The 20,824-nt window shown below is 32.4% G+C and overlaps 1 protein-coding gene across 1 annotated transcript; it reads left to right on the top strand.

Annotated features, from left to right (window-relative positions):
- The first annotated feature begins 4,745 nt into the window (after positions 1–4,745).
- LOC144835432 (uncharacterized) lies at positions 4,746–20,776 on the top strand. The gene is made up of 10 exons (XM_078690516.1): positions 4,746–4,877; positions 6,736–6,884; positions 7,428–7,563; positions 10,247–10,358; positions 10,841–11,010; positions 11,496–11,641; positions 12,211–12,346; positions 18,419–18,448; positions 19,824–19,897; positions 20,141–20,776. The coding sequence occupies exons 1-10, from the start codon at positions 4,793–4,795 to the stop codon at positions 20,774–20,776; spliced, it is 1,674 nt and encodes a 557-aa protein (XP_078546642.1). The 5' UTR covers positions 4,746–4,792.
- Positions 20,777–20,824: the final 48 nt, after the last annotated feature.

Below are 20,824 nucleotides of genomic sequence, written 5' to 3'. Positions count from 1 at the left end.
ACATTTTGTAAAAACGTAAATTAAAAAAATCAGTGATATGGCTTGATAGTTATTTTTTTTGCAATATGGATGGAGCAACCTATATTGAACATTTATACCAAGTATCAAATGTTTTTGAATACGAAAAGTATTTTTTATCGATGTTTTTTGTATATGTTTTTAAGCAAAATTCTATCAAAACCTGAACTTGTAATGTTAAATGTGATATTTATTTAAGTGCTTTGAATACGTTGATGAAATTTGGAGGTATGAAACTTTGTTAGGAGTAGATACAGCTTCCAGCCTTAAATGTAAAAAATATGTTCATATTACTCATTAATTAATAATAATTATTAATAAATTATTAGAAAACTAGAGAGGGCACTTTTCGAAAAGAAAATGAATATTTTTTTATGTGCGTTATTATTCCGCTCGAGTTTATTCAATGTACTGTAATATACACTGTTATATTATTTTATTGGAAAGTAATTATTTTTGTGTGAATCTTCTTGAAGTTGTTTGAAAGCGTATCCTTTTACTTCTTTTCTTCAGAAACATCTAATTTAGGTCTTAAAGTGACAAATATACACCTCACACCAGATTCTGCCCACACACACTTCATCTCCTGAACTAACATAGTACAGTATAAGTCAAAATAATTGTTTAAAATTGTTTTTTATTGAAAACAATCTGCCTCAAAAAAAAATATACAATAGTAACAATATCAGAAAGGTAGGTATTGTAATAATGTTTAAATTTAAAAATGTGAAGAAAAAAAATTGAATGTTTATACATACATTACAAATGAAATATATTAACTACTAGGTTATTTTAGTAATGCATACACAAGTACAGAATATCAGAAATCAATGAATCATGTTTCTAAATGTGGCATTATTAGGCTAATTTGCTTTGAGAAAAACATTGATGCCATTGGCCTATACAAAAAATCAAGGCAATTAGACAAAATATTTATATAAACAATTATACTAATATTGGTAGGCATAAAATAAGTGTATATAAACTTTTCTTAAATAATAACAGTATAGGGCCTTACCAATTTATTTAATACATAATATATGAACTATATTCCACAAAAGAAATATAAATGAATTTATATGGACATAATGATTATCAAAACTAGTCAATATAATTAAATTTTAAACTCATTACCAGCATTATAAATAAAATTTTAAAAAGATGAGAATGCAAGTGAATATCAGATTCTTAGTCCTCATTATACACAATAATTTTCTACTATTAGTATCACATATTAAAATATAAAACAATCATGTAGCCTTTAATGAATTTACATGGAGGTCTATTCAAATTAATTTAAATAAAAGGGTCATAATATGTCTTCGTCTCCAGTTCGTAGAAAATGAAGTTAGGATTCCATTCATTTCAACAATAAAAAATATTCAAAATATCCTGCCAGTTTGCGTTCAAGAGTACAACCTGCTTAGTTTTTAATAAGAGTACTGCTTTCTATACACATAACTTTGATTTCTGCAAAAAAAAAAAAAATCTCTGTAATAATGTACTTTAATTACTGTAATAATCTAGGTATAGATTATGTTGACCGGGCCAGTGAGAGGGCGTTCGACTGTACTACCATAAGTCCTCTAGGTGTATACAACTTACTTCTTGTCTACAAAGTGTATAGTAGTATGCTAATAGTACTATTATTAGATTAGGTAGTTGGGAGTAGATTGGAGAGATACATCTATTTATAAGAGAGTACTGTATATGGAACTATCTGTGTTAGCCGCCTTTGTATTTTTAGATATAATACCAATAGGTACTATGTATTGGGATGCAATTCAACAGTTATGAATAAAAATGTATGTTGGAGGAAATAAGCATAAGAGAAAATAAAGCCTTGACCACAGGGTGTAAGTCACTGTTTTGAATCAGTAGTATGATTTCTTAGGAAATAATTTTAAAATTATCATTGTATGATCGAAAAGAAATATTATAATATCTAACTTTCTCCTTTATATAAATATATTATTTTATCCAAGGGGTTGCAAACACAAGTGTTCACATGTCTTGTTATGTATTGCACCTTTGTCCTGTCTTTATGTTGTCTGTAATGTCACTGTACTAACGGGTGACCGGTAAACGAGCTTCGCTCTTACGGTTATCCATCCATATAAGTTGTTCATCTCTTATGTTCAGAAATTGAAATGGTAAATAAACTGAAACTGAAACTGTGCTTATGTGGTCCAGGTTGACGAGCCAGGGATGATGGTAGTGCCAGTATACCGTGTAGTTTAGCCTCAAGGCAATACCATGTAGCTGGAGTAGCTTGGACAAATACAGTAGAAATTTATGAGACTTGGTGTGTGATGATTCAGTATGATAAATTTGTGCTGTGAAAGACAAAATTGTAGAATTATGAAGAAAATATTGTAAAATATAACAAGGAAATTATACTATAGTATAATTAAGGGGTAACCGTATAATATATAATTAATAATAATAAATGCAATGGCAATTACTTATATTATGTATACATTACAATATTACAAATAAATTCATATATTATTTTATTATGAATAATGATAAGGAAATCTGTTTTAGAATGAGAAAAAGCCATCCCAACCCAGATTTGAACCCAGCTATCAATAAAGCTATAAAACAAAATAAACCATATTGTAGCCGGACTGGGTAGCGTAGACTTACTTGAGGCCTAGGCCTAGTACGATTAGCTAGAAGGATACAGGTCAACCCGTACCCATGCCAACTCGCTCGTACCCAAATTTTGGTTTACTTATCCAAAATTTTGGCTTACTCGTAGCCATCATGGGCTGACTGCCTAGTAGTAGTAGTAGTAGCTTAGCCTAAGGCAGCAGGCCCGGCCCTAGCCTACTACAACTTAAGTCTAGGCCTAGCCTAGTACTAGTAGGCCTAGCCTAGGCCTAGTAGTTAACATCATACATACGCTCTAGAGCCTAGTAGTAGCTACCTAGTACTCTACTAGCTAGGCCTAGGTAGTAGCAGTAGTAGTTATTGTAGTAGTATTATTGTATTGTAGTATTAGTTGTAGCTGTCCGGTGGTCCTTGGTCACTTGTCTAACTAGCTACGTCTAGGCTAGATCCCCTAGTAGGCCTAGGCCTAGTAGTACGTAGTAAAGATAATTAGTTATTCTTCAACAGTCACACAATTCAGATTCTGCCGCTGATTGCTAGTGAACAGGGGGAGGGAGAGAAAGAGTTAGAAGAACTGAAATAAGTCGTGACGTATAATAAACATCATACAAAATAATAATATAACTAACGAATCCGTATAATATAATAATGTTGTATGTTATAAAGTAAGGTAAATGCGTTTAATATAATACAATTATATTATAATATAATGTATTTTATTATTAAAGCCCCCTTCCCTACGTTTTTTAGATCTAATTTAAGATCACAAACTATATTTAATGTAAAAATAATACTATATGGTCCTATTGCGATAACTTTTTTCGTCTTTAAACGGTTAAAAATGTGAAAAATAAGTCGATTCTAATAATTATAGCGGCCCGCTATAAATCCCAAAATGCATTGCGCGCGGATTGATATTTTTGTTTTTCACCTGTAATTCGCCCACTTTTCGATCGATCGTGAGGCCAAAACAAATGGAAGACTCCTAACTTTTCAGCGAAAATACCGGGTTTTCCCCAATTTGTATCAACGGAGTCTGGCAAAAATAGAAAGACACTTAATGCAGCAACTATACAACGTCAGGCTAGGTATATAGCTAGCGTACGATGTTCGTACGTTACCGATGTTTACCAGCTAGGCCTACAAAACTAAGCCTAGCTAGGCTAGGCCTATAGACCGTCCACGAAAGGTCGATCGCCGCGAGCTACTTAGGTAGTGCATTGTTTCTCACTTTTTATCATAATTTACCATAAAACGTACATTTAAGACAAGGAATGACATGGTTTAATGTTTTTAAAGTGATATATATGTATTATTTTCCAAAAAACGTCCAAAATTGCAGGGAAGGGGTCTTTAATATAATAGTAAATGTTCATAATATAATGCCAAAACCGAATAATATAATACAAATAGTCAATAATTTGTTACATTTTTCACATAATATATTAGAAATAGATATAATATAATGCTAAAACTAAGTAATATAATGCAAAACGTATATTTCATTACAATACAATATATAATATAATAAAAAAATGATATAATAATATAATATTTTGAATACTTCAGACAGCTGAGGCTTGCCATAGACTACCTAAATTTAAGTTTCAATATTAACCACATTTGATTTGTTTTTTTAGTTCTATCCCAATATTGTTTATATCTACCAAGCTATCTTTTTTGTTTTCTACTCTTATTCTCTCTACCTCTATTCACCAGTCTGTGCCTCCTTTATTTTTATTTCTTTTATTTCAGTCCACTAAGGCAGCTCTTGTCTGTTTTATACTGTCTACTTTGTCCAATACTTTCACTTACACTGTTGATGAAGGGCTAGTGTTGCCCGAAAGCTTTGCAAATTTTTCTGGCTGTTTTACTTTATCTTTTTGATATTATAGCTTTTTGCTTATTTTATTTTGAGATCCAGCCACTGCTACCCACAGCATTGCCATTATTTTCAGTATTTTTGGATATTTGGATATTTATTTATATATTTGTATAATTACCGATTACAAAATATCGTTTATAGATTTCTGATTATTTTTTTTAGTATAAATTATATCATTGTTTTGTTTTTAGAAACAGTTATAATGTGTGGATAAATTGTTCTAATAAGCTGAACGACAGCACGTGCAAAGTTTCAAAAAATGATGGAAATCCGATGAAAGCACATCTAGTGCGAGTAGTTGCTAACACTATTTTTGGAACTGCTAATACAACATCGACATTTGATTCTAAGAAGGAAGGTCTGTATATTTTTAGTTAATGTTTTTAATCTTTTTTGGTTGAATACAATCTTGGAAAAACTAGATTAATTTCTATCAGTCTTTCATCAAAATACAAAAGCGCCACAGAACATCGAGATCAAAGTCTAACCTTTTTACGAGGCCTGATCATGGATCAATGAGCGTTTGACCACAAACATGAAATAACGACAATCAGCTAAAATGCTTGTACTAGTTTTATTCTAAATAATATCTAAATTGTTTCAAGATTAGCATCACGATTAAACACTAATAAAGTTTGGTTTTCTTTTTGTGTCTCCAAAAAGAAATAATGTTCCTTAACTTTAAAATGTCTCGATAATTCTGTTGTTCAATTCAATTCAATTTATTCCGAATTTTACAATACACACAATAACACATACATCACACATGCTAGACCAGGGGGGGGGGGGGGGGTAGGAAGTGGGGACTCCAATAGCGAACTCAATCGCTTTCAATGGGACGTCCTAGCCAGCATATAACCGTCTTTTGATGTACATCTGAAGTAACTTTTACTCATATCTAAATTAAAGATGTTACCAGTATTCACTGGAGTAACTCTCATGGCTGTACGCACGATCTAATCGTTAAAGATTCACTGATTAAGTAACTCTCATGGCTGTACGCATGATCTAATCGTTAAAGATTCACTTGAGTAACTCTCATGGCTTTACGCAAGATCTAATCGTTAAAGATTCACTGAAGTAACTCTCATGGCTGTACGCACAATCTAATCGTTAAAGATTCACTTGAGTTACTCTCATGGCTGTACGCACAATCTAATCGTTAAAGATTCACCGAAGTAACTCTCATGTCTTTACGCAAGATCTAATCGTTTCATTCATTTCATTCATGTATTTTCAGCCATACCTTTTTTTTTTCTCTTTTGTGAGGTTCACTCACCTTTATTTCATTTCAAAACATAAATAAACAATTTTATTATGTTAGTATATTATCTTTTTAAATATATACTATTTTCATTCATAGACATAAAGTTTCCCCTTACATCTTAAAAAAACTCTGCAAGATATCATTTATACATTTACATTACATATAAACTGAAAACAATATCAATAAATATGGAAAATCAAAAGCAACTCAATAACCAGTTGCTTGTAGAGTATAGCATTTCCCATGCTCTTTTTTTTTCCTCTTCTTTTTATTGTTTTTCCCTTTTTTTCTCTTTTTTCTCTTTTATTTGCACTATTTACATTTTTGTACAAATTACTATATTTACAGTAACCTTCAAAATAAAAAATTAATAAAATACATTCATGGTATACTCTTGTGTAAGTATATTTTTAAACATTATCCTTGAGTTTTTACAGACTGACTTATTTAATTCTGACAATATTTTTATTTTATATATAGAATATAGAGCAATTGAGTATAAATTATTTTTTATGTTGCATTCAGACCCAAAAACAAGTTCTTAAAAAGAACAGTTATACTATTATCTAACTTTTTAAATATTTCATTGATTTTTTTCCATAATAAGACATTGCTTTTACATTTGAAAAACATGTGCTTTTCATTCTCAGTTACATCACATAACTCACATTTTTTGTGTTCTTAATATTCCATTTATATAATTGTAAATTTGTTGGTAAAATTCTACGAAGCAATTTGTAATTAAGTTGTGCATATTTTTTGTTTTTCTCATTTTTTACTTTTCTTGACCAAATATCAAACCAGTTTGTAATTTCAATAATCAATTTTTCCCATTTGAGAATAGTAATAGGAGCAACAAACATACCTTCTATAAAACTTGAATATATCTGTTTTGTTTTCATCTGAAATATCTTATTTATTTTATAATCATCTGAATTTAATTTTTCAGCCATACCTTTGCCACCATTAATTGATAGAGTTTCAGTGGGGGAATCAACCGTCACAGTGTTCTGGAAATTGCAAGACCATTGCCATGATTGTAACTCGCTATGGTTTCAACTTCGTTACAGACGTTTCAATGAAACATGGACGGAAGAGGTACGAAGATACAACCATTTTCTTTATTCGTTTTGCCATATCTTCATAAGTTTGTGTATGAAATATATATATATATATACACTTGCACTGATGAAGGGCTAGTGTTGCCCGAAAGCTCTGCTAACTTTTCTGGCTGTTTACTTTATCGTTTTGATTTAGCTTTTCGCTTTTTTATTTGTATCTCCATTGAGATCCAGCCACTGATACCCACAGCATTGTCATTTTTTTCAGTAATTTGCCTTTGGATTTATATATAATATATATTTGTAAATCTTTAAACAACTTATTGTTCCTTCGAAAAGATTACCTTGTTTTTTGGCTCCACATTAAAACATTCTTCAAAAGATTAAAGCAAAATGCAAATTTAAAAGAAATTTTAGTTCTAATATCCAGGATTGGAATTTATTTTTTATTATTTTTTTAAATCAGTTTCGGTGGAAGTTTAACGATTCTTTCAATGTAAAACACAAATGCTCTAATAAAAAAGGTCAGGCGGCTCCCAATAATTTGACAAAGTGACTATAATGCGAATTGTTTTATTAGATTGAAGAACAGCGTGAAAAGCAGATCACTATTGAGAAGATTGCAACAGCGATATCTGAATATGAATTTCAAGTTCGATCAAGGTTTTCAGTAGATAACCAGTTCAGTGATTGGAATTCAGTTGACCCTCTTCCCAGTGAGTTTAAAGTTTAAAATAAATTAATAATATGACTGGGTATGTGTTATCATAACTAGATAATAAATATCCAGACACGTTATGTCTTTTGGTACCGTTCACTTATATTATTTCATTCCATTTATTTATTTGACCAACAAACCATAATGTAAAATATACAGAGATTAATTGAGCAGAGACTGCTTTAGTAAATAAGAATACTATAAACTACAGGAGTCAGCAGTTCCATGATCTTTTAACTCAAATAAATTTATAATAAACAATAAATTTAAAATAAAACCAAATTGTTATATTATAATAAAAAAGAAATAAAATTAAATACGCAAAACAATGCACTGTATATTCGCCAGTTGCATTTATATATAAATTTACGTAAGGGCAAAATTCGGTAAATCGCGCGTTATTTGACCTGATGTAACCCTGTTTACTAATTAAATTGAGTTCGATAATTAGTATTGATAATTAAAATTAATTAAGGTTCAACGATTTTCCCCAAATAGGGGTGTTTTCCGATCGTGGTATACACTGTCTGATCTTGAAAAATACCTGCACACAATAATACAAGGATACTTCGCATTTTATCTCCTCCTACGAAAAGTGTTTTAATGGCTGAAAACCGGTTGAACAGCTCGAGTACAGCATCATAATGTTAAAGACAGGCCGATTTTCTTTAAAAATACTTCTTGATTGATTTAATATACTTATATAATATATATATACAGAGATTACATTACATTTGGAATGTTCCATTCATCGCAAATCAATACATATATATATATATATGTAAAATACAAAAAAAAACAAAATATATATATAACACAAGTAGGTAAATGTAACCTTAAAACATTAAGATATAGTAGACTAAATATATAAACACAACAGGTATAGAAATAAATTCCAAACCGCCCGGTGATACACTGAAAATTATTTAATTAATTTTTGAAACGATAAAGATGAGGAAATCTGTGAGAATGAGAAAAAGTCGCCCCAACCGAGACTCGAACTCGGACCGTCTGCTTGATATGCAGTTGCCCTAACCATTAGACCACTGAGGCTTTCATGGCATTGTTCTTTAACTCGATCGGATAACGACCCTTTAACATTCTCGGCGTGGTACGGTTGGAACACAACTAGTCCTCAGTTGTACGCACGCGCACCAGAGATCAAATTGATACGCCCTCATCTATAATTCAGTGTATTTATTCACTAAGCGGGATCTCGAGAGATACTTTTATATATATATAAACACAACAGGCATAGAAATAAATTCCAAACCGCCCGGTTTGTATTGATTTGCGATGAATGGAACATTCCAAATTATTTGGTTCAACCATTGAGGTATACCTCCATGGTTTAACACAAGTAGGTAAATGTAACCTTAAAACATTAAGATATAGTATTGCAATACTACTATACAATACTGTAAATACCTATTAACCACTTTTGGTCACCATTTGAATCGCAAATTTCTTACTGTGAGTGTTGGTACTGTTAGATATAATATAAACATATATACAAATAAACTGTATTACTGTGATTGTGGATAGGCTCTACTGTTAGATATATAAACACATAATAATTATACAAATAAATTATATTACTGACAGTTGCTTCTCAACGTTTGTATTAATTAATAATTATTAAAAATATATACGTGGTAGTGGTGTATCGTAACATGTACTTTACTATTTCAATCGACTATGACAGGGGACAGTTTTAGCAAAGTATTAAATCGTAAATGTTTACTGTATTTTGTGGCAACAATATTTCGTTGCTGAGTGGATAAAGAATATATTTGTAAAATAAAGGGTTCCTCTTTGTACCTTCCCTCAACCTTAATGTTACCCACAAAACACAAATTGGGTTTGTTTAAATGAGTTCAAAAATAAAAATGTGTTCTCTTTCGAAAGTAATTCTCATGGTGCTAATTGACTACATGAATCATTGTGTCTATTTATTCGTTTCTGAAAATGTATTTTAGTCCTGGGGTAGGTACATTTTTGCACTGTACTGGTTACTGTGTGAATGTCCATCTGTGGGCACGATCTAGATGGAACGCGAGCAAAGAGAGCGTACCATCTAGCTATTATAATTATCTAATTAACATATAAGTAAACATTGGTTTTATTAGGAGGGTTAAATCAGAACCAAACGTATGTACCAACTTTCTGCTATAACATTGAGTAAAGTAAGGAAAGCATGTAGATTCTTCTCAAAAGCTAATATTTTGGAACAGTGGTCAACATTTTACTTACTTTACTTTCTTTAATTTATAATCTACATAATCTATATTACTTCATAACATACTTTATAACTAGATGATAATAATAATGATAATTGGTACATGCATTATTTTCACAAAACGTCAACAATTGTAGGGGATGAGGGCTTTTAATAGCTTGATTATTTATGATTAGTCCTAGATTATATTATTTTTAAAATAACCATTAATAACAAGAATGTACTGTATGTGGCAATTGGCGTGTTTGGCCAGACGAGCCAGATTAAACACCCATACAATAGCAGATAAAACAAAATATTTGAAACGTTTTGTTTTCGTCTGTTGTTGTATAGGGTTGGGGACTGGGACGAGATTTATTATCGCAAACCGCTCCGCATATTTAATAAAAATCCACATAACAAATGGTCGTAGGCTTACTATATTTTGTCTGCTATCTTTTAGTCGTACCATCGCCTCCAACATTACACTGCAGATCAACAAATATTGTTGATTATTGTTGCACATGGTCAACGGAATTCATCGGAGTTAAAACTGTCTATACATTTCAATTTAGGTAAGAGATTTGTATTATTGATAAATAATAGTACTATGCCGATTAGATCATATAAGCTATTTCAAAATTAGAAACATTGCTATTGTTTGTATTTGCTATAACCAATTTCGTATCATTTCTAAGATGGCATGACCATACCTTACCTCGGCTTCACCATCCCTGTCGGATGTAGCCGTCCTCAAGCCTCTGCAATTCCTTTCTGGTTTGTTATGTCCTAGCCTAAGCTGTTCCTGTATAAGTTATGATGTCGTCCCTCTGCGTTTTTTGTCCCTTCTTCTTTTGAAGATTCTCGGCTGACATTCTGTAAATCATTTTGATATTCATTCATATTGACATTGATAATACCCACAGCAATGTCATTATTTTCAGTAATTTGCCTTTAGATATTATTTATATATTTGTATCATTACCGATTAGAAAATACCGTTTATAGATTTCTGATTACTTTTTTAGTATAAACTATATCATTGTTTTGCTTTTAGAAATAGTTCTAATCTGTGGATCAACTGTTCTAATAAGCTAAACGACAGCACGTGCAAAGTAAGTAAAGAAAATGATGGTAATCCGTTGAAAGCACATCTAGTGCGAGTAGTTGCTAAAACTATGTTTGGTACTTCTAATACAACATCGACATTTGATTCTAAGAAGGAAGGTCTGTATATTTTTAGTTAATGTTTTAATCTTTTTTGTTTGGATTTAATCTTGGAAAAACTAGATTAATTACCATCAAAATCTTTCATAAAAATATAAAAGCGCCACAGAACATCGAGATCAAAGTCTAACCTTTTTACAAGGCCTGATCATGGATCAATGAGCGTTTGACCACAAACATGAAATAACGACAATCAGCTAAAATGCTTGTACCAGTTTTATTCTAAATAATATCTAAATTTTTTCAAGATTAGCATCACGATTAAACACTAATAAAGTTTTGTTTTCTTTTTGTGTCTCCAAAAATAATAATGTTCGGTAACTTTAGATTTTCTCGATGATTCTGTTGATATGCTATAACCCTCTTTTGATGTACGGCCGACGTAACTTTTAGTAATATCTAAATAAAAATGTTACCAGGATTCACTGGAGTAGCTCTTATGGCTTTACGCACGATCGAATCATTTCATTTCGTTGTATTTTCAGCCATACCTTTGCCACCATTAATTGATAGCGTTTCAGTGGATGAATCAAACGTCATAGTGTTCTGGAAATTGCAAGAACATTGCACTTTTTGTAACTCGCTATGGATTCAACTTCGTTACAGACGTTTAAATGAAACATGGAAAGAGGTACGAAGTTACAATGATTTTCTTTATTCGTTTGCCATATCTTTCAGTAATAATCACAGAAAGCCCGCGTGCGTACAAATGAGGGACTAGTGCTGTTCCACCGTACCACGCCGATAATGTTAAATATCCAATCAGGTTTGAACAATACCATGAAATCCCCGTGGTCTAATGATTAGGACATCTGCATATTAAGCAGAAGGTTCTGGGTTCGAATCTCTTCAATTACGTTGTTGTTTAGCTGCATTTTAAACATTCTTCAAACAATTAAAGCATAATGCAGATTTTAAAAAGTAATAACCAGGATTGGAATTTATTTATTTATTTAATTTATTTATTTAAAAAAAAAATCTTTTTATTATTATTTGTGTTAGGATTTTCTATTATCTACCATCTATTGTGATGTTCCAAACATGACAATAATTATTCATTCATTCATTGTCTACAAACCTGTAAACAGTTTCGGTGGAAGTTAACGATTCTTTCAATGTAAAACATAAATGCTCTAAAAAAAAAAGGTCATGCCTTTCAACTATTTGATAAAGTGACTATAACGCGAATTGTTTTATTAGATTGAAGAACAGCGTGAAAAGCAGATCACTATTGAGGAGATTACAACAGCGGTATCTGAATATGAATTTCAAGTTCGATCAAGGTTTTCATTAGATAACCAGTTCAGTTATTGGAGTCCAATTGTCACTCTTCCCAGTGAGTTTAAAGTTTAATTTACAATAATATATATGGGTATGTGTTATCATAACTAGCTAATACATAACCAGGCACGTATACAGAGATGCATTTGTCAGGAACTGCTTTAGTAAATAAGATTACTACACGAGCCAGCAGTCCCATGATCTTAACTAAATCAACTTTATAATACACAATATATTTGGAAGTGTATATACAAAAACAAACCAATTATTATATACAAAATAATTTGAATTAAATACGCAAAACAATACACTGTATATTCGCCAGTTGTATTATTATAACTAAACACTTATAGTAAACATTGGTTTCATTAGGAGGTTAAATCAGAACCAAACGTTTGCACCAACTTTCTGCTATAACATTGAGTAAAGTAAGGAAAGCATGCAGATTCTTCACAAAATCTAATATTTTGAAACAGTGCTCAACATTTGAATTACTTTAATTTAGACACCGTCGTAGGAACTTGAAATTAGTCTCAACTTGTTTGAAATAGACATATTTACATGTAATCCAATAAGAACTTTTGTTAAAAGATGACTAGAAATGCCATTACAGAACAACCTCTACACAAAATTCTTATAGACATAAAATGTATGCAATATTATGAAGTAAATCGTAATACTGATAGAGTTTGAAAATTTAATGTCGATACTTTTATTTAATTCTATTGCATTCCTATAATAATAAAAATATACCTTATTTGAGCTTACTGTATAATGGTAGTAAGTAAACTTACTTTAATATAGTTTTTAACTGATTTGTACACGGCTATATGTCCATTAGTGGATGAGGCAACTGGTCTAGTATTTTGAGTAGGCCTAATAAGGCCACCATCTGTTTCCACTATGCAGATTTTAGGATATACAGTATTACCTAAAGAGTTTATGATCGAGTATGTTTAGAAACTTCTTGCATATAGTTGCTGGCGTACAAAGCACGGAATTTAGAAATGTTTTTGCATTTAGAATAACTGAATTAAACCTCCTTCTCTCTGGGTGCAAGTACAGTCATTGTATACAATTTATCAGAGACAACTATTAATAGACTAATCCATTGTTAACATGAACCATCATTCCGTATGACACTGTTGCATAATATTTTTGAGTGTCACCAGTCCTACAAATTATACATATCACGTCTGTTCCCAGTATTGATAATAAAACAATATATATATTTCTAGAGATTTATTATTAATACCACTAGATACTTTTACATGATATTAATAATTTATATAATAATTTAGGTATTTAATGTATTGCGCCAATATCAACTAAACTAAAGAAAATATCAAAGGCGCTTGCATTAGATGTTTAAAAGATGCGCTTTAAGTTCTTTTTAAAAAATAGCAATAAATAATGATTTATCAATATGTCAAGGGAGAGAATTCCAAATAGAGCAACAGAGAACAAAAAAGACATTTGTCCATAGGATTTGGTCTTTATTCATCAGAAATTAATTTAATGTAATGTTATAGATTATACTACAATACACACTACACAAGTGTGTAGGATGTTTTCTGGACAGCTGGATATAATTATTGTGCAATAGTAATGAAACTATGTATGTCATTCAAAAATATACAAACAGACAGATGATAGAACAAAGATCAATATAAACAATGGGAGGGAGTACAATTAGGTGTCTCATAGTGTCTCACGATAATGATGTTTATATCATTATACTGGCACCTTTAGAGGTTCAGTTACTTTTATTCTAAAAACATTTAAAACATTTCTTTAAAAAAGCATCAAGAGGAAAAAGAATCATATAAAGTACCTTTCAAGAGAGAAACGAATTCTATATCATTATTAAAATTACCGTACTAATTGTCCTCAGAGGGTATTTGTCCGGGTGGTAGTTGTCCTAGCAGGGTAATTGTCCAGGTGGTAATTGTCCGGGTGGTAATTGCCCCGGTGGTAGTTGTTCAGGGGTAGTAGTCCTAGACCCCTTATTCGAATGAACCCCTGCTTTGAATGAATTTTTCCTCCCTCCCGCCCCCTTCCATTCTTCCTCTCTCCCTATCTATTTAAACGCCCCGGGGCGCTTATTTATTCTCTCAAAAAACGCCTAGCCACATGCACATTTACACAATATTGTATCACAATATTTTATTGACTGCCATAATCTATACAATTTACCAAGCATTTTGATACAGTTTTATCACTTTTTGATATTAATTGTGCTGTATTTTTCATATCAAGGGGTTTTTATTTTATTTTATTCAATCAAAACCAACAGCGATAAATAAAACATTAAACAATACAACATTAAAAACGGTTAACAATTAAATATAGATATAAACACATTAGGCAATGAACATTAATTCTAAACCGCCCGGTGATATACTGAAATGTAATTAATTAATTTGAAACGATAAAGATGTGGAAATCTGTGAGAATGAGAAAAAGTCGCCCCAACCGAGACTCGCACTCGGACCGCCTGCTTGATATGCAGATGTCCTAACCATTAGACCACTGGGGCTTTCATGGTATTGTTCAACTCGATTTGATAGCGACTCTTTAACATTCTCGGCGTGGTACGGCGGAACAGCACTAGTCCTCAGTTGTACGCACGCGCACCAGAGATCAAATTGATACGCCCTCATCTTTTAGTATTTTTATTCACGAGGCGGGATCTCCGAAGAGATACTTTATATATATAAACACATTAGGCAATGAACATTAATTCTAAACCGCCTGGTGATATACTGAAATTTAATTAATTAATTTGAAACGATAAAGATGAGGAAATCTGTGAGAATGAGAAAAAGTCGCCCCAACCGATACTCGAACTCAGTGAAAACCCCAGTATTTATATGGGGAAAATGATAACAAGATGCATGGTTTTAAATGAAATGAAAAGGATTTAAATGATATGTCCCATCCTTAACACAAATGTCTGTCCCGTTCCTACGAAAAATGTCATCAATATATTTTTGAATATGATATTAGGAGAAAACAAAATATTAAATATTGGTATCAATACTTTTTAACTGAAATATAAAAAACACCATAAAACTACTATTAAAATGTCGCGGATGGGACAATTATGAATTTTGATATGTATATATGTGTTATAAAATGCTTTACTATGTACAATAGGGACATAAAGTAACTATATCTGGCAAAACAATATTTAAAAGATTCATGGTTTGTGAAATAATTAGGATTTAAATGATATGTCTCGTCCGTAACAAAAATGTTCCGTCCGTAACAATATATTTTTGAAATATGATATTTTCTTTTTTATAAGGAATCCATCTCGTCATTTGATATATTTTTAGCGTTCAGATTAGTAATTATAGCAACTCTATCGCATGCATCATGAAAATGGCATTGCAAGACTGTGATTCCAGGTGTTTTTAACAGTTAGGCCTACATAATCATTATTTCTAAAAATGGTATCTTTTATCTTAACTACAGGCGAGGAGGGGAATTGTGAGTGGGTTTGGTTGGGTTTATTTATTGTAATAGTTAGTTTTAATGGTGAGTGTACAGTATATCCAATAAGGTCTTATCTAGAGTGTCAATCTAAACAAAAATACTATTTTAGGAAATAATCTCGGGGGAAGCAAGTACATAATCTACAACTCTACCACCCTTTTTGTGGCATGTTACTTTACCAATTTCCATATCAACACCGCATCTGCCATTTAAAATGAAAAGTTTAAATTTCTACACATTTGAACGTAACCAGCTTTCGACCATTGTTATTAACTAGGTGGTTGTTATTAAATCTTCTAACTTCAATCACTAGGTCTTCTAATTTTGATTTGGTAGAGAATATGTCATCTTCTTCTGTGTCGATACCAGATACATCTGCGATTTCCTGTTCAATTACAATAAAATCATCCAATACGCCTGTTCGAGAGTTGAAATCTTCCATCATTACTATGGGTGGGTTGTACAGAGTACAATTTATGTGTATGACGTCGTATTCCAGTGAGTCAAATAAATCGTTGTTATGAGAAACTGAGCCTTCGTAAGGAACATACACTGAACCTAGCACAAATTCAAGCCCATATGCCTCTTTATCTACTGTAATCCATAGTGCAGCTTCAGACTTACATCCAGATTAAAGTATTTGGCTATATCTTCTTTTACAAGGATACAAAGACCGTGAAAACCACCAAAACGTTCGCCCTCACTAACCAGTTTCACAAACCAAATTCCTCAATATCATTAGCATTAATTGAATCCGATTTTGTTTCCAAAAGACACACGAAATCTAAATTACATAAATATTGTTCTAACACACCCAGTTGGAGTTTACTTCTCAGACCACACACATTTAAGCTAGTAAAATGAAGACTATTCGATGGACGAGAGCTATAGCCTAAGTGTGGTCCGGTAAAACACTTAAAGGGTCGAGCCTGTCTAATACCCTCTTTTACACCGCCGAGCTTATAACAAACCCGGGTCGTGTCCGGATAAATTTCCATTTCACACCTGATTCATTAACCCGGGAATAACACGGGTTTCGTGTATTTACACTGCAAAATACCAACCCGTGTAAATGTTCTAGATCATTCGAAATATCGCCCTCTCACGCACGAAGAGAGACCCTAGTAACGGTCTGCTCATTTAACCTCCTACAATTTTGTTTTATGGCAATACACACAAAATTGAGTCTACTCGTGAAGAATAATATCTTGAAATAAAAAATGAACAATAAATAACCATAAGTTTTATTTAATAAATAAGCGAATAAACAAAATCAATCTTATCTTAATTCTATGTAAATTAAATACTATAGTGAGCGAGGATAGTAAACAAACGGGTAAAGATACGCTGAGCGTTTTACACCGCAAACACGGGTTCATCCCGGGTGCGTCCCGGGTTGACTTGACGCTGAATACATTCCGCATCACTTACCCGGGTGATTCAGCGACCCGGGTAACTTTTTACGTCGTTTAAACCGGCCTACATTTCCGCATTTTTGCGTCCCGGGTACGACTCGGGTTATACAATTCCGGATCAACTCCGCATTTTTACTGGCGGTGTAAAAGGGGTACTAGTCGATAAATAGGCAAGCTATTTCACTTTATCTTCTTGCCATCCAATCTTAAACAAATCACCCGGTGAATCGATCGACAGTTTTGTTTCCTTACCATTTTCACAATATACACAGCCACCGACAGTCCAAACTTGTTAATTTCCTCATCTCGTTTCAACATACCCACAATCTTACTTCTTAGTGGGGTCAAATCATCTTCAATGTAAACTTTCTTCCTGTTTTGGGTTTCCTTTAATTTCCGTTTATTTAGCATAATGTGTGTTTTTTATTTTACGCTTGACGAATTTTACTATGATAGGTTTGTTAGTTCCCCGACTAGGTAGCCTGTGACTGACGCTAATGTCGTTATGTGTAATGTTTACACCTATTTCAGCCGCTAAAAATGTATAAACTAAGTCGTCCGTGGACTCGAGACGAGTAGTGGGTTACCCCGGTGTATTAGTACATCACAGCCACTGATCACCAACTGGGCCCTCTGGGAGACCAGTCTTTGACTGAAGAGGTTACCCAGTATAAATATATATTTCAATCAATTCAATCAATCATGAATAACTTCTGGTATGCCATATATTTTGATGTTGTCTTTTCGACTATATTGCTCTAATCTATCGAGCGCAAATCTATTTAACTGTACTTCACTTTTAATTCTACTCACAGAGTTCACTGCTACATCCCCTAAGTTGTAGGTCAAAGGTCAGAAAGGGCATTTCCGGTCAGTTTTGGCTAAAATGTCTCATTAGACTGAATATGAATGTATACCTTCTGTGACCAGTGGTTGCCGAGATGACACCTATTGGTGTTTGGTCTTACAACCTTTCACCCTGCCCTTTTGATCTTTCGCAACATTTAAACAAATGTGTAATCCAAGCCAAAATTGATTGTTTGACCACCCTAAACCAATTTCTGAAGTCAAATTCTCTGGACATCAAAGTGCATACGAGAATTGATCTAGCTACTAGAGTAATACACTATTTTACTTCATAAAATACTTTATAACTAGAGACATTATTATTACCAGTATTATATTTACCACTTTAATATTTTTTTTTTCAGAACTCGTAACTGAGCAGCAACAACACACGAGTATGTGAATAAGCCTATTAATAAATGAGTACATTTTAGAATGTTTACATGTTGTATTTAATTGCCATTAATTGGGGGGGGGGGGGAGGGTTTTACAAAATCATGTCAAAACTATAGAGGATGCTATCATATTTTGAAAAAAATCCTCAAACCATAGAGGGCGCTATAGTTAGAAATATCCCAGAGCCATTATATAAAGAGTTTAAATGGATTAGAGGCCATGCTTGTGTCCAACTATTCCAATTTAGAGTATGGAGTTGAGTCCTTTGTTTTGAAATGTATAACATTCAAAAGGATTTAATTATTGAATTTAATATCAAAACAATCAATTTGTTTAAACTTTTTGTTAAAATAATAATAAAATTATAAAGTTACTGCGAACATGATTAACCAAAATAGCTTTAATCTATTGAATTTCGGAACGGCTCTGGCTGTGCGCTCCATGCACACTCTACGCGTGCGCGTTTAGTTTGAACAGCGATTCTCTATAGTAATGCATTGTTTTTACATTTTTTTATTTAAAATCATGGTCGCAGTAACTTTATGATTTCGTTATTATTAAAAACCTTTAAACAAATTGATTGTTTGATATTAAATTCGATAATTAAAGTCTCGGGAATGTTATACCTTTTTTAAGCAAATGACTCGACTCCATACTCCTACATAGGCATAGTTGGACACCAAGATGGTCGGTAATGTACCACGTGACTTTCTAAAATCCGTGAACGCAATGCCGTATTACTCTTTATATATATGGCTCTGAAATATTCTCACTCTTATAGTAAATTTACCAATGCATTAATCCCAGAATAGCGTAATTTCACTCCCTGTGACGAGTTGTTTTCGACAAAACTGTGTCGATGGGTAGTGTCCTAAAACAGGTCCCAATATCCCCACTTGAGCAAAATGTCATACTTTGGTTGTCGGTAGTGTCGCAAATCGAAAGCTTCCCAATATTGTTGAGTGCATTTGTGACCTTAACCAAGTTAAACAGGTGTTAATTTATTTTGTCAAGTCATAATTGCACGTTTTCTCTTCTGTTATAAATATAAATTAATATTTTGTTTGAATGTTTGCATGGCGCAATCAAATGTTGATATAAAGTTTGCGGTACACCACGTATATAGTTTGCCCGACGTTTCGATCAATACACACTGTATTGATCGTCCACAGGAGTGACCAGATATCTGAGTATTATAGGTTAAATCAAGAAAACTCTGGAGGACGATCAAAGTATATTGAAGTTTTTTCAGAACTTTACACGTGATGTACCGCAAACTGTATATCAATATCAATTAAGTTATTATTTAATGATTTTTTGTGCAATTTTCATATTCTCAACAAATCCATCTATGTATGTATCTTGTACTTTCAGATAAATTTATCATTCCGTTTCTTGTCGTGGGAATTGTTGTCTTATTTTGTATATTATTTCTTAGAGCTTTTAATGTAAATATACGCAAGCGAATTTTCATTGAATGGCCTGAACCAAAATTCTATAAAATGGTAACTATTTGTTTTTCTTTATTATTTATTTATTGTTTAACATCTTTAATGAGGATACATGCAGATTCGTCATTGAACATTATTTTAAAGGTTTATCTAGGTAGATGGTGTACTTTAGGTGTATACTTCATGAAATTCAATCCCCATTGCGTGATAATGTAATGAAATGTATCTATTTATATTTAGGAATTTAGTCCTGTTCCTCCTCGATCAGTAGAAAAGGAAGTTTTTGATGACATGAAGCCGAAAAAGTCCGACTTTCATACATCGTACCGTAGTTCAACAAATTCTGATCAAGGATTTAATGAGTTTAGTCTTAATTCTCAGTCAGACGAAGAGAGAAGCATTTACATGGTTGTACCTTCTGTTGACTCAGATTACCAAGTCTCACCAGTTACGAAAAGTGGTTTTATTACATCACCAGTTACAACTGTCAAAATGGCAGTTAAAGAGGGAAGCGTAGCATACTTTCGCTTGCCACAAACAGGTGATGACGATGTACTGCAATTGTCTACATTACACGTGGAAAGCACAAGAAATGAGCAAGACTTGAATCCTTACACGCCAACGACATCAGTTTCCTTATATAAACCACATAAGTCAGGAAAATGTTCTCCAAGGAACGTTACGGATCCTTACTTGACATTAGATGAGGTTCTACGTGTAAAAGTAGACAACGCACACGGTGGTTCGACAACGTTTATTCCAGTCTATACATGCGATTATTACAGCAAAGAGGAGGAACAGGAGGACTTCATTGGAGAAGAAGAAATCGAAAAATTAATGAATAATACAGTAAGCCACAAACAGTTAACACCATAGATTGTTTTCAAGATGGTCATTATATTCTCTATCATTTATTTTATATGT

The sequence above is a fragment of the Antedon bifida genome, chromosome 2 (assembly GCF_963402885.1).
Source record: "Antedon bifida chromosome 2, ecAntBifi1.1, whole genome shotgun sequence".
Lineage (NCBI taxonomy): Eukaryota > Metazoa > Echinodermata > Crinoidea > Comatulida > Antedonidae > Antedon > Antedon bifida.
Note: the sequence above shows the minus strand (reverse complement) of the source record. Positions and strands in the feature narration are given on the sequence as shown.

Bases quoted from the DNA above. Each gene is read 5' to 3' on its own strand.
- LOC144835432 (XM_078690516.1), top strand. From the start codon at position 4,793: ATGAAAGCACATCTAGTGCGAGTAGTTGCTAACACTATTTTTGGAACT. The intron at 11,642-12,210 runs GTACGAAGTTAC...TTGTTTTATTAG, and splicing joins TAAATGAAACATGGAAAGAG to ATTGAAGAACAGCGTGAAAA. The intron at 18,449-19,823 runs GTATGTGAATAA...TTGTACTTTCAG, and splicing joins TGAGCAGCAACAACACACGA to ATAAATTTATCATTCCGTTT.